Raw genomic sequence first — 15,596 nt, forward strand, 5'->3', positions numbered from 1 at the left:
CAGGCTTCCAATAGGGCAGATGTTCCTTCATTATCCGCAGTTACATTAACACTACTGCTTAATGATTTTTACATGTTTGATAGAGGCGTAATGGAGATGAATGAAATACACATGGAAATCACCTTCCTTTTCTTCCTGAAGTTAATTTCTATGTTAGCTATTGGAACCAAACTTCCAAGTTTGTTAAAAACTTCAAATGGCCTTAGAAATTGAATTTTCTTCTTAGGAAACAGCTCTACTTTTATACATTCTCTTAAATCTTACAGCACTTTGTTGTTGATGATGTGGACCTATATGAACTGCCCTAGTGTCAGGAAAGTATGATAATAATTTTTGAAAGTTAGCTGTTGATTTTGAATTGGGTTTTCTCAATTTTTTTGTTGTATTTTAGCTGTTATTTTGCTTTGCTGATTGCATGGTGCAGCAGTGAGATTTTCCAGAATAATTGTCCTCAGCTTATCTCCCKCATTGTTGCACTGTAAGCATTGTCTCTGGGAGTTGTGGTGGTAGGTGGTTTGAGTACACATAAGGGGAGTCATCTCTTCTCCATCATACAGTTGTGTGTAACAGAASTTGAATTTCATGAGTAGTAAATGTGTGGGTGAAATAAGTCGGTTTATACAAAATTTTGTTTGCTGATAGGCTTCTGGTTTAATCTTCCAGTTCTGCAGTATGCTTGTCCCCTTGGAGATTGTAAAATGTCATCCGTAATTTTCACTGACTGACAATATTTAGTGGGTGGCTGTATCACCAGCTTAAGATGTCACTTACATTTAGTTGCATTTCTGTCTTGTCTTTGCCTCAGTGTCATAATACAATTAAGGAATAATGTTGAATTTTTARGCATGTGTTAATTATTGATAATGTCTACCTTAGCTTGCCCAGATGTTATGAACAGAGCACATCCAAATAAAATACTTTGCCTCACTGCAATGATTCCATGACTTCTAAAAATTTATTGATTAAATTCTTGGTTTGATGTAGCCATCTATATTCTGTAGCAGAGCACCAATGTTTGGCTACTGAAGCAAACCATTTGCTTATTACTCTGTTTTCCTGTGACTAGCAAAGTCTGTTAGCACTAGGCCTGCTGTGAAACAAGTTTGATTTTACAAAAATTGCAAACTTTTGCACAGACACTGTCTCCAATTTGGTAACAATAATAGCTGGGAGTACCATAATGAGCAAAGCTGGTAATTTGCAAAGCAGTCAAATATTGTGGTTTTTTTTTCTAGACTTGCTTGGAAGCAGAAGCCCGTCACTTCCCCTGTGCTGCGCAGGGACAGTACCTAGCAGGAGCACCATCTCCTTATGTCAAGCATGGCTTGGTTCGCTCCAGTCCCGTGAAACACACCAGAAAGTGTGCTCGGAATACATGCAAGGCATGCAGGGCGCACTCACACCCATGTGTCTGCACATCAAGGTCACCAAGCAAACGCTCTGGAGTTCCGTGCCGTCATTCTGCTGATAATTTTGTGTGCATTCGTTGTTCCCGGAGGTGTCCCAGAATGGGTGGCGGGGATCTTCTAGAGAAACATGCTGAATGCTTTACTAGGAACCGAAAACCTTTTATTCCACGCACCTTAATATCGGATGCTAAACCTTACCTGTCAGAGTACAGGTTTTACAGTCCTGCTCGAAGGAAGAAGAAAATACGCCGCAAGCAGCGTGTGGAAGCTGAAACACAGACTGATATGATCAGGTACAGAGATTGAAACTTCATCTTGAAACTCTGCAATTTAGATGTTATTGTTAACAGTATCTTTATAAAAGAAACATGTTTTGCTCTCATTATATTTGTATAAATAGAGTAATTATTCTGAAGTTATTCTAGATATGCCTTAGCAAAAGCTAGAATAGAATATGATTTTCCTTTTTTTCACTGGTATGTGTTGTCTTSTTTATGGAACAACTGCTTTAATCCATATATGTTGGATTTGAAGTGACACTAAATTCAGACTGTGGCATCTCACATCTGCTGGTGATAATCATTCCCTCTCTCTTCCCTATGCTCTCTCTGGTGTATAGTTGTGTTTTCTGTCTTGAAAAAAATTACCCAATATAAGCATGTAAGTAGTTCCCCACTGTTGCCCTTGTAGTSTCATACTTTCCAGTTTCATAATTAATGCATCATGCAAAGATCCTTTTCTAACTCCTGAATGCAGCTCTTCATTGATTTTTTTATCACTTGAATTTAAATACCTTCAGACAYAGCCTATATAAAATACTTTAAACAAAATTAGTGTCCTTCTCCTGTATTGAATTTCTTAGCAAATTGAACAATTCTGATTTAGTTTTGCTTTTACTACCTGATAAAGAGAAATCTTTTCCCTTTTGTGTCCTCAATGCCTACATGTCTAATTCTGGTTTTGTCATAGAACAAATGAGGAATTTGTCATAGAACAAAACTAGGAATTTCCTGAGACTGGAATTATGATAGCTTTGGTTCCATATTGCAGTTGTTGATTTTCAGGCTGTGGTTTGTTTATTTTCTTGGTGCACTTTTAATTCTTATTTTTGAACAATTATTTTGGATAACTTAGTTATACTCTGTTAGTATGCTGCTAAATAATGGATTTGGATCATCTTTGGATAACTACTATCATTCTTCAAAACAAACTATAACTTGGTTTTATTATGTGAACCTAAGTCTGGCAGAAATTTTCTGAACTGTTCAGTACTATGTTTTGTTTAGATCAATGGGAAATTTCCACAGTGGCCCTGGTATTCTCATCCGGCATTTATGAAAGTAGTCAACTTGGAAATCTCATACTTCTCTCAATTTTGTAGCTTTCCGTCTTCAGACCAAGTTTACACGAGCAAAGCTACGGCTGAACCGCAGAAGATCCCACCAAAGACCACACCAAAGACCACACCAAAGACCACACCAAAGATCACACCAAAGGTAATAAGACACGTGTCAGTCATCTGGGTGCTCTTCCTGCAGCCATCACCATCACTCTTGAGTGTACACTTCATCACTGCCACAACACTGAATAGCTGATTTAGATTTTCTTCTCTCTATTGACATGCCACAAACTAGTTCCATAAAGGAGAGTTTCAGAACATTGAGTGGAAACAGTAGGAAAAAAATACTGAGGCACATGAAGATATCTCTTTCATATTTTCTTTGTTTCTATAAATGCACCATCAGATATCTTCTAAGGTCATAGATAATTAGTACATGACTTTTCAGCAGAAGAAGGTGTCCCTTTTTTCTGTTTATCTAGAGAGTCTCAGAAAAGACATAAAATTTCTAGGGCTGCTTAATCACTGAGAGATCTTCGATTCATTTTAATGATAAAATTTGTTGTTTATTTTCACTGATAATAAAGACTTTTATCTCTTGTGTTATAGGCTGAAGATAGAAGACATATTCTGGATGAACGTGAGAGAGCAATAGATAAATCTGAACCCTCCATTCTAAGGTGTCTGAAAGGAATATTTGAAATCTTCCTTCTTTCTATACAGCCTGTCCTAAGGCCACAAATCTTCACCACCATTTSTCTTTATAAGTCTCTTCTCACAGGACTTTCATTAAGTTGGTTGGTTTTTTTTTTACATCAATGTCCTTTCCCAGCTGCAAAATTCATTATTTTCTTGTGATAAGTTCCACTGAGAAGCCAATTAAGAAAGAGAGATCTGAAATATATGATTATTTTTGTCAGAAGTGTGAGTAATGACACATTAATACTGTTGTTAGTTCTGAGCTCACAACCTATATCGTACTACACAGCATTGGTATTCCAATGGTACTTCCCCTTAATGTCTCCAGGCATCCAGTCTTATRAATCTATGATATGTGGGAATTGTAGATCAGGAGCATTTCCCTCATCTTTTTCTGAAAATCTAATACTGTGATTGCTAYAAGACCAGTGTTGGAAATCAGGCCAGAACCCAAGGGCTCTGAGCTGATTCTCCTCATTGCTGACCTGAGTGTCACACGTGATCACTGATTCACTCTCTGACCTTTTCATACAAATGCATTTTTATCTGAGGAAAAAAATGTACTCTGAGTTTAAAAAGCACTCTTATGGATAGCAGAGATTGAATAGCATCTGAAGCAGCCCCGTGGTCTTCTGAAAACTGCATCTAGTGAAGTGTTATAATACTCTTGAATCATAATTTTTCAGGTTTCAGTACAAGCAGGGGATTTTGTTACTGGAGCAGGATTTAGGGGTGTTCTGGTGGGTTTTTTTGCAAAAGGAAATGTTATTATGGCACACCATGGCTTCAGAAGAAAATTATATGCAAAGTAGTATAAAAAGAGTTTAGAATGTTGTTCTTTTTCTTGTGATTTTCTGGTCAGAGACACATCACGTCCCCAGAAGAGTTCACCAAGGAGGAGTCCTGAGGATGAGTAAGTATGCTTAAACCATTTTCTGCTCATTTACAACATGAAACTAGAAAACTTTCTTCCAAACTGATGAACTTGAAACATACAAAACTTAAAAACTTTTCTGTGAACCTAAAAATTAAGAAAATTTATTATAACTTCAGAAGAGTATACAGTCCCTGTAAGTTTTCATTTCTTTTTAGGTCTGTAATCTCTGAAGCAAGTATTGGCAAATGAACGACCAAATTGAGGGGCATTCTTACCACACTTCTGCACTGAAATTTGATGAGAATTAGGCACTGAAATTTGATAAGAATTAGAAGAGTTTTGAGTGATGTTCAGAAACACTACTAATGCTTCATCCAGTGGCCCTGGCAAAGACATTTAATTCTTTGTGCTTTAATACAGGCTTGCCTTTGCCTAACTTTAGGCATATTACAGAGGTCTCAAATACCAGTGATAGATAGTTTCCTTGACTATAGAGGGAGCCAAAATTATAATCTTTAGGCACGATGACAAATTTTCTATAATGGCAGTCATGCAAAATGTATTCCGTTTTTTATTTTCTGTTTATTAAAACTGGAGCATGACTCAAAAGAGTTTGATTGGATAATTTGGGAGATTTAGAAAGACGTTACAAAAGGAGAAACCRCACTGAAGTATTTTCTTTTGGGGTGTTCTTTCTTCTTGCCTTTCAAGCAGAATTCCAAACTTTTGGGGGGTGTCCGATTTAGAGTAATTGGCATGAACAGGTCTTTTAGAAGTGWTAAAGTAAAGATAAGAGGTAAAAGTCATATCTCACACAAGATTTTGTACAACATGAAGGAGATGTTGAAATAAGTTAATGCTGCCAAGTAAGCAATTAAATTCTTTCCAGCTTCCACTTGGGACTAGCAGTTTTCAGCTGCAGTCAGATTCTCTAGAAGCTCCTTTGGAAGCCTTTACCCTGAGCATCAAATTGCAATTGTACACTTTCTTCCCARTTAGCTCCCCTTTCTTCTGGAGTCAAAGCAGATTCTGAATGCTTTTCAGGATTCTCTGATTCCCTCACYTGGGATCTCTATGCTAATTTATACCACAGCAGAAGGTTTGCATAAAGACATAACACCATGGCCACCTTTCTAACAGTCTCATATTTTGCAGTTCTGTATTATTGTCTAGATTGAACAAAAAGCTTAGTTTGGCCTGATAGACTTGATGAAAACAGCTGCTGATACAAGAACTATAAAATCTTSTCAATGGGCTTTCCCAGGAAGGTGATTAGACTTACTGCAATGTGTCATATGTGTTTCTACAGTAAAGCATTTAATATTGGGTTTCTTTTCTCCCTGCAGAGAAGAGGAACTTCTATATTTAACTTTCATTGAAGATGTAACAAATGAAATTCTTAGCCTTGGGTTATTTTCTAACAGGTAAGTTACAGTTGTTTTCAGTTTTGTGATGCTGGGTCAGAACACATGGACTCCATAAGAAAGGGAAATAGTGATTAGTAATCATTTCTTTATACACACATATACACAGTTAGGCCTGGTTTTGTTTTGATTACTCTTCTTTTTTGGTTTATGTAAGAAAGGGGAATTAGGAAATACTCATGGGTTATAGAATTAAATCTGCTGCTGTGTACCATGAGTTAAAAGCTTCTGTTGGAAAGTGACCTGGAACCCTAGGTGGAATAATGCTAAGAAAAAAAACATTTTACTCTGCAACATTTGCTAAATAAACCRAGTTGCTAATCTTTCTCACAACAGGTCCTTTGTCTCCCTTCTGTCCTTCCTGCTGTAGTATAAATTAAGTCTTCAACATGGGTTGATAGGGTTATGTTTTCTTTCATATAAAAGAAACACCAGCTGCTAAATCAAATTTCTTTTTCAATACCAGACCGATTTCTTTCTAATAAAGAACTCTCAATTTATGCAAAGAAAACATTGCAGTATTTTTATGTATATATACAGAATATATATACACACTCTTAACCCATTTTTGTAATTCCACATTCAAGGCAGTCTAATTTCATAATATTCTGATCTTGCTCTGGATTGATAATGTTCCTAGCTGCTTTTCCTATTCTGTGCACTCTTTATTTTTTTCTTCTTATGTCAAGGCTTTCAATGAGAATGCTAAGTACACCAAGTAAAAAAATTAATCTTTAAGAAATTTTGAGAGCATTCTCCCTAAGGCTCCTTTTTACAGTAATAATGTCTTCTATTAGAACCCTTCTTGCACTTCTTTTTRAAAATAGTTTTTCATATAAGCTAGGTTAAAGTCCCTTGAATTTCTGGAATTCTGTTCCAGTGACTGTGTACTTGAGTTCATTTTTTTTTTTATTTGTAGGATTCTGGATCAAGTGTTTGAATGGCATATAGAAGAAAATAAGGACCGCTTGGATGAGGTATGTGCTGTCCTTGTAATAGTCTCTCTCTGTATATGATTTAGGTGAAGTTTCCAAAGAGCAGGGCAAATGCACTGGTATGTTGAGGGTAAAGGCAACCAGAATGTTCTGTGGGGAGCTCTCCATCAATGAAATTTGCAGACTCATGGATCATGGCAGATCAGGAGTCACAGGTAGAGTAACAAAAAAGGGACAACAGTCAATTCTGTTTGGTGACACTTAGTGTTTACTTTAGTCACTTGATTGCAAGTAGACTCCCTTCTGTCAGAGTTAAGCCCTGAATCTGAGCAGTGCTCAGGTGCCATAGGGCTGGAGAAGTGTCACCCCTTTCCTCCTTCACCCATTAGGCAAAAATGCGCCAGATGTTGGATGCGCTGAAAGCAGACCTCGGCTGTGGCCCGGACAGCGAGATAGAGTTCATCGGGGCTGGYGACGGAGGCCTGGACTCACTGGATTTGCCGGAGCTCGAGATGAAAGATCTCGAGTTTAGCAGTAAAGGTCACAGGCTGAAGAAGGCTACAAAAAGTAAAGAAGGCTTTGATGCTATGGATTTGCCATTAAAGAAACCAAGCAAATGTGTATCACTGTCAGGCAGCGAAAGGTCAGGGGATTCACGTAGCAGGGAGCGCTTTCCACAGTACACCACAGAAGCAATGGATGCTGGGACAGAGTCTGATTCCTGTGGTGTGGAATTTGAAGAACGCCCAGACATTTCACCCACATGTGAGATAGCTTCAGGCTTGGCTACTTGTGGCTATAAGGTACTTGAACCTGAGGAAAGCTTTTCCATACAAGAGGGAGCTTCAGACTTGGCTACTTGTGACAGTGATTTGGAAGTCAGTAAGGAACTTGAACCTGAGGAAAGCTGTTCCACACATGAGGAAGCTTCAGAWTTGGCTGCCTGTGACAGTGATTTGGAAGTCAGTAAGGAGCTTGATGAACCTGAGGAAAGCTGTTCCATACATGAGGAAGCTTCAGACTTGGCTGCCTGTGACAGTGATTTGGAAGTCAGTAAGGAGCTTGAGGAAAGCTGTTCCACACGTGAGGCAGCTTCAGATGTGGTTGCTTGTGACAGCGATTTGGAAGTCAGTAAGGAACTTGAAGAAAGTTGTTCCACACGTGAGGCAGCTTCAGACTTGGCTGCTTGTGACAGCGATTTGGAAGTCAATAAGGATCTTGAGGATCTTGAGGAAAGCTTTGCAGAGGACCTTCACATTTCACATAGCTATTGATAATAGTAACCAAAACTTAGCTGTTAAACAAGGATAGAGCTCCTTCTGTGGTGAACTGCCATTTATCAGCTAGTAGTAAATTGTAGGTTTGTTTTCAGTTATTTCTGTTTTAAATACTGCTAAGATCTCTCTAGCAGGATATGATTAATTGGGCATAATCCCTGTGTAAATTAGACCTTAAAGGATAACAGGTCAGTTATCAGAAGAACTTTGTATATTTTACCTGTAAGTTTATAACTCGAAACAAGCTTGAGAATATTAAAATTAGATTTATATTTTTAAAAGCTGTAGTAGTAAGTTATGAAATACTTGTTTTTTAAAATAAATTAATTAATAGTGCAGTTGTGGTCCTGCTATAAAGATCTGAGATTTTGGAGTCTATAAGAATTCTACAATTTAACACTGATTTAGCATCAATGTCCTCTTCCAAAATAGACAAACTCCATGCAGTATACTATGTTGCCACTCACAGAAGCCCGCAAATGAAAAATCAAATTATTTCACAAGAAGAAAACCCAACTTTTAACAGATCTATGTAGATTAATGACTGTAGTTTTCTGTTTTCAGTTAACTGAATGACACCGGTAAGTTTAATTTCTGGCTCTGATGACAACTCTGGCATAGCATTCTGCATCAGGCTTTGGTTTTGGAAAAGGATTGAGTTGTTTACTTTTGGATGAGTAGAATTGTCTAGTAGAAGGCACATCAGGCACCTAGTACAGCAAATAGAGTAGAGGTGGTATATTTTCTGGTTAAAGTTTAAATTGAAGTTAGCACATGCATTGCATAAAATCAACCCAAATTTCATTGCTTTAGTAGAGTAAAACTATTGCCTGACATTGCCATTACTGCAGAATGAGCTCAACGGATTCTGAGGAAATGCTGGCAAGTTATATTGTCTTGCTGTAGCTCAGGAACTGGGAGAAGTCAGGAACTGGATAAAGCTTGTCCCCTAATATCTCCTAGGGTCAGTTTTAACCTTCTTCCTCCAAGGTCAAGCCCAAGTTGTACCAATTCATACATAACAACTGCCAGCAACTGCCTCCCCTGTACCTTGTGASCATCGACCAAAGACTAATTCCATGGCCCAGATTGCAGCTTCAGGTAGCTTCTATAGACACAGACCACTGCTTCACTTGTGACACATAAACTTTCAGACAAAAAAAAAGAAATGTCATAAAACAACTAGAGGAAGCCAGTCAAGCGAAATTTATCTGGTCTGGCACAATCACAGCACTGAGTACAGAATATTATTCACAAAGAAAGCAACAGGCACTTTCCTGGGTGCCTTGTCCACAATAATAAATTGCACTTGTTGCAATGACARCAGAGTTTCTTCTAGCCATGTACATGTGGCTGGGCAGATGAGAATCAGCCTTTCATCTGCCACACTCAGCTGGCTGCCTTGTAAATCTGGCCTGCAGCGTGAGTGCTCTGGCTCACTGAAAAGCAGGTGAGATAATCAGAGGACTTTTCCATCCCCCCCATTAGAGCCTGTCTTGTTGGAAAGATGTGGCCACACAGCTGAGTCATTACAGTGCAGGGAGGGTTTGTCCTCAATCACAAGTGATCACAGCCCTTCTCCATCCACAAGGAAACTCCCTCTCTCTTGGTTACCCCAGAGAGCTGAAGGGAAGGGGATGCCGTAGGAAACGTGTTGTTCTGTTACGAACAATTCTGATACAGAGGGAATAGTTAGATGTATCCAAGTATAAAGTCTCTTTGCTCCTCAGACAGAACTTCACCCACTCTTGTGGCCCTCCATTCYGAGTTCTCCATTCTTGGTCAACAATGGGAATTTAACAGGGGGTTTTCCTACCTATCTGTATTTGTGACTTGTGCATCATTAAAAAAGGTCACTCAGCAAACTTCGGCTTCTTGTCAACATGAGTCTGATTAAAGATTAATAAGAAAATCACATTCAAATTCTGTAAATGAAAAAAATACTGCAAGAAGACATCACAGCAGTGAACTTCACAGAAAGGCACAAGTAATGACATACTCATTTCCTGTGATATGAATAACACAAAATAAATAAAAACAGTTCCTTGACCATATTTCCTGTTCATGAGCTGTCACAACTTCAATGACTTTGTTTTCTGTGTAGATGCAACTTAAAAGAGGAAATAAATTGATTAAAACAGACCTTTCTCAAACAAAGTACCTGTCTGCCTGAACTATAAGTGTGAGCATTTATTGGACCCCCAGTGAAATGTCTGGTAAAGAACCAGAGAATCACACACCCCAGTATCCAGCAGCTGGAGTAATCAGTCGGCTCCACAGAACTGGTTTCTCATTGTACAGCCACTTCTATCMGATAGTGGGAAAAAAACATTCTAGATAAGTGTAACCTATGTAAAGTCATTTTAYCTGCAGACCCATAAGCAAATTCAGGCTGCCTTGGGCTTAAGATTTTCTCTCTTCTATTCATATTTACTTTAAGGTGGTGCTTAAGACGTAAGTTGTTTAAGGACTTTGATATGCAAGCCTGACCCACATCACTGATATGATTAAGCAACACTGCAAGCTTTGGGTTTTTTTCTGARGGTTTTGGGTGGTTGGGTTTGGATTTTTTTACCTCATGACCTTTTACTTTGTGTTATACCTGAAGCTTGGCACAAGCAGTAGCAGAACAAGGCAGTCACACACCATTACAAATTAACAAACAGGCATGCATGGCAGCTGGGATCTGCAACGTAAAGACTTTTTTCTGCCCAGGTTCACGTAGGCATTGACCTACGTGATGCATCATAACATCAATGTTTTCTTCAAATGTACAAAAGCCTGCTACTGTTGCTTTGCTCTGTAACAAAAAGGCCTTTTATCTTTAAAGCTCCAGTTTTGTCATCACTGCTCTTTTTTTCAAGGGTAGGATTCTGTTTATTTACAAAGCATAGTGGGGCTTTTGGTCATTTGGAGTAAAGATCAATGGGATGGAAGAAAAAGGTGCTTGCATGACGTAGGGCTGACCAGAAAACCACAAACTTCAAGCAAACACCAAGCTACCATGTTATCTGTGATCCATCCAGTGTCTAAAAAGCTCCTACACAGTTTTCATAGAGAGACTTCAAGATCCTATTTCTCTGCATTTCTGTACACTTACATTGTTTATAGCTATGCAACAGTAGTTGCAAGAATGATTCAGCTCAACTGACAGTATTTCRTAATTCAAGTACAAATGGCTCCATCAGACAGTGGGAAAAAAGGGTTATTTTTTTTTCCTCAGCAATGACTTGTGCAATAATTATGAGTATGAGAACTAGAATATCATATAAAAAATTAAGCTCAGGAGTTCCACTTGCAGCCCCTAAAGCAGGCTCTTCCACGGTGGTAATAGCAGTTTCTAAAACAAGACATTCCAGTAATGCCCTTTAGTGCACAGCTACTGTTCCTGTGCCTGAGGCAGGAGAGGCAGCAGCCCCAGGCCACAGCCTGGGGTAAGAAGGAATAGGAATGGGAAATGAATGTTAAAGAGAACACTGGAAGAAAGGACTGGGAAAAGGAAAATTGTTACTTACTCCATCTTTTTGAAACTGTTGAGATCTATTATTGGGTAGAACACAGGTGCAGGGTAGAGATTTAGGYGCCACTTGTTAACATTGGCCTTCAAACATTTTAGGGCTCCCTCAGTTTTTCCACATCTGATTCCAAGTGCATGTATTTGAGACCTAAAAATTTATTCAAAATTCCAACATCCCACTTCAGTTTTTGGCCACCAGACAGGAGCATACATTGATAAGCAAGTGCGGGGCACTGAAGCTGTGTGATGTCTCTAAAGCCACCAGCCTTTTTTCTCTGGTACTTCCCAGGCACTTGACCTGCTGTTCTCAAGAGCTGACACCTGGTATGTACACAGGTTACAAGGAACGGAACAGCAACCAGTGGTTCTAACAAACATCATTTCTCAAACAACCAAAGCAGATACAAGCAGTCCAACCTTTCTGTTTCCTTTAGTGAAATCTTCATTCAGAAACAACCACCTCCAGTTTCTATTCCAAGTAGTAAAGCGAGTGGTACACAAACAGGTGAGCAGTAAATTAATCTGCCCCAGCATGGGTCACAGCCAGTCAAGGGATCCAGTTTCAAAACCTGTAGCAGGTCGTGGGCCAGCGGAAGCTGAGCATGTCACAGGGATAAAGCATCACTGAGAAGGGAAAAGAATCAGCATTTGCCACTGGCATGACAAATCATCAGCTGAGCTGTAGAGCACCCACAGCTCATCTCCATTTCAGCCACCTTAAAGCCTACAAGGACTCCAGGGTGTCAGGCAGTTGATGAGTAGCAACAAGAATTTAATTCAACTGAGGGGTACCAAAATTAAGGATGAAGTGTCTGCYGTGCACAGGACTCTGTTCTCTGTAGAAAGTCTCAAGAGTATCTGGGCTCCTAACAGTGTCTTTTAGCTCACCTGGTAGCTGATTCTAGCAAAGGGCAGGGGGGCTGCCTGGCAGCCAGGTGACAACACACAAAACTTCACTTGCATTCATCCTTGAAACCACAACACTGGCCTGCAAAAAGTGTGGGCCCTTAACCCAGCACCACATTTTGGGCTGGAGGAATGCCAGACATCCCACAGGGCACCAACACAGGCTGCTGCTGCTGCTGTGCCTTTGCTACTCTTGCAGATCACCCCTTCAGCACAAACAGGTTCCCCTGCCYTCCTTCCAGTCCTAACACATGGGCAATGAAATCGGAGCTGGAGAAGGGCAAGGAAAGGCTACATAAATGGAGTAGGGAAGCTTCTGAAACTTGAGAGAGAAACTTGAACAACGGCCTGAGCCTGGCAGGCCACAGAGCTGTGGTGTCCCATTCTCGTAGAGAACAGGCAGCGTGATCTGTAGCACGAGGTGCAGAGCTCTCTGCAGTTATCCCAAGAATTCAGCAAGCCCACAGGACTCCCCTTACAGTATCTGTGTTTCACAGCAGCCAGAGCCTGATTCCAGATGAGTAACACAACTATGAGATGACCCCAGCTCTTCCCAGTATCCATTTCTCTCACTCTAAGCATGCTCACATGCCAAAGAGGTGAAGCAACATGTCAAAGGCYGTCTGCTCTGCTGCCAACCTGAATTCCTTGCAGGACTTCAGAGGTGTAGCCTCTCCAATCAGAGGTGCAGCCCAGAGGCATTTGGCACCCTGCTTTTTCCCAATGTTTTACACCAGTGAGACCAGAGATGACACAGCCCAGGTCTGAGAGCTGGTTATGAGGCTTCCCAAAAGCTGGGCACAGCCATCTCAGATAACAGTGGATTGTAAGAGAAAGAAGAGCTTTGAAGCTTTCATCTTGGTTTTCCCTTCCCCTGACACAAGCTCACATGATGGCTCCTCCCTCCCACCCTGGAAGTTTTTAGCTTTACACAGGGAGTTCCAGCCTCTGTAAAGGCCCTGGCTATAGCTTTCCACAGAATGTGTTTTCTCCATGGCTCCTCCTCACTATTTGAACATCTTAGATTCTCTGTTCAGTTCRCCTTATGGGCTGTCAGATCTCCCCCAAAGATTCTTGGACACATCTCCCCAGCCAGCTTCTTGTTTGTCCCTTTGCTTGGGGGAGCAGCTGGCAGGTGAGAGCTCAGCCCTGCCATAAAGCACCCATGGTGCAGCCTCAGGCACGCTCCAGTCCCAAAGCTGAGGGGCTGCTGAGGGGCAGGATGGGCCAGCCCGTGGCCAGTTACCTTCCCAAGTATCAGAAAATTCAGCCTGTAGTATTTGTGCAGCATTTCCAGAATGTTCAGTACCCTCAGTTCTGCTTATTTGTCATTACTCAAACACCAGCACTGTGCAGTGGGACAAGGCTGACCTTTTGTCCTGAAAACAGGCTCAAATGGAGCATTTCCAGCTTGGTGGTGTAARTGCACTGAAAATCACCATGGCAGCCCTCCTAACACCATGGCACTAAGGACAAATTTGCTCTGACTGCAGGGAGTGCATACATTCAGCAATGCTCCTTATTTTGGATAGATAAGGGGTTTTTGCAGTGCATCAAAGCTACTGCATTTAATACCTGTCATTTGGATTCCTGTGGCTGCTCTGGTTGAGATRGCTATGGAACAACTCCTGCCCTTTRAAACSTAAGAGGAACTTGGGAAAAGTCCTTCCTCAACCATCTATATTTCTGGTTTTGGTGAGCAATTGCACTTTCTTCCTCCTTCCTAATTACATTTTGATCCTGACTACTAACAYAATGCAATGTTTCCCCTCTCCTTATGAAGCAGAAAAGAGATGTCCTCATTCAGACAGAAACCCATGAGTTCCATCGAGAGTCACAGTCCACCTACAGAAGGTGGTAGGGATCATTTTCAGGTAAGGCTGAAAGAGCCATCCAGCAGGACAGAGGAAGCAAAAATCACCTATGGGCACTCTGGAAGGAACAAGTCCATGGGCCCAGCGTCCCAGGAAATATCAAAYAGGATCAGCAGCTCTCTCAGACTGGCTGAGTCACTGTGTTGCATGTGATTTTCTCCTTAATGCTTTTGGAGCTGCTGTCAGGAACTGAATCAAATCCCAAGTCTTGATAGACCTGGTCCTTCTCTATAGAAAAATTCCTTTTTCAAGCCAGAAGTCATACCCAAGGAAAATCTGATCAGTTCTGCTGATTATCAGAGCTGGCCTACCTCTGCAAGAGACCTTGTGAGAGCTTTCAGGACCAAAAGACTAGGAAAATAAAAACAATGTGATATCTTTAGTGCGTCAGTGAAAGCGTGACTTAAACAGGAAAACTGAGGCAGAACAATTTCTAAAATTATAGCTTCAACTTAATTGCTTCTCCTAATTTAGGGAAGCAAACATTCAGCAAACAATGGAATTGAAAATGTGGGATACCTACAATAGTTCCTGGATGTCAGGAGACAACTCCTCAGACAGGCTGAGCATTGCTATTTCTGCAGGTTAAGAGGCAGTCCCTTCAGAATGAATGAATTTATTTCTTTACTGCTATGATGCAGAAAATTCAATAAACCCTGATAAATCTGATAAAACAGTTATCTTTCACATAATCAAACTAAAAACAATCTTCTAATTTCCTCAAGTCTTTTGCTAAAGATTTTGTTAATGGAAAGACATTCTTAGCATCAATCAGTTGTGAACAGCACAACGTGCAAGCAGAAGAAATCAGATCCACACATGCACATACCACCAAGCATGCAGTTCCTTCAATTCAGTGATTATCAGTATTACCCAGGCTTGACAAAGCCTTTCTTCATAGGTACTTAACACCAATGAAAATTCTTCATTTGCCTCTGGCTATGATAATTTGGGGACTGTTCGTGGAAGGATTTCATGTGCTTCTAAACTTACGTAAGGCACATGATTGTCATTTCAGAAATGGCTAATAATAACAACCTGAAACTCATCTGCAAGCTCTCCAAGTCTTTTCTGKTTGTTTTGTTTATTACAGCCAATATTTTAAATCCATAGAATAAGCAGGGCAGAAAATATGTGCTGTTTTTGGAATGGCTGATGTTTGGTTTAAGCTCAGTGTCTATCTGAAASATTGTCACACAAATGAGCTTGGGAGCTGTGATTGATAAGAAAAGCTYACATTCTTGTAAGCTCTATCCCTTCCAGCTCCCACATCTATGTTGTGCTGTTATGCAAGGGGAGAGCCCAAAAACCTGCATGTGCCCTGAAATCGGTGCTTTAG

General features: G+C 40.3%; 1 protein-coding gene across 2 annotated transcripts in view; it reads left to right on the forward strand.

Annotated features, from left to right (window-relative positions):
* SPATA7 (spermatogenesis associated 7) overlaps positions 1 to 10,131 on the forward strand; it is a 39,594-nt gene extending 29,463 nt beyond the window's left edge. For both annotated transcript variants that reach the window (XM_057383538.1, XM_057383619.1), the window contains 7 exons: positions 1,236 to 1,702; positions 2,791 to 2,905; positions 3,358 to 3,428; positions 4,310 to 4,360; positions 5,671 to 5,748; positions 6,668 to 6,725; positions 7,073 to 10,131. In XM_057383538.1, the coding sequence (XP_057239521.1) occupies positions 1,236 to 1,702; positions 2,791 to 2,905; positions 3,358 to 3,428; positions 4,310 to 4,360; positions 5,671 to 5,748; positions 6,668 to 6,725; positions 7,073 to 7,957 (1,725 nt within the window). In that variant the 3' untranslated portion in view covers positions 7,958 to 10,131. The remainder of the gene's footprint in view (positions 1 to 1,235; positions 1,703 to 2,790; positions 2,906 to 3,357; positions 3,429 to 4,309; positions 4,361 to 5,670; positions 5,749 to 6,667; positions 6,726 to 7,072) is intronic.
* Positions 10,132 to 15,596: the final 5,465 nt, after the last annotated feature.

The sequence above is a fragment of the Malurus melanocephalus genome, unplaced genomic scaffold (assembly GCF_030028575.1).
Source record: "Malurus melanocephalus ecotype Western Australia unplaced genomic scaffold, MMel_1.1 scaffold_0, whole genome shotgun sequence".
Lineage (NCBI taxonomy): Eukaryota > Metazoa > Chordata > Aves > Passeriformes > Maluridae > Malurus > Malurus melanocephalus.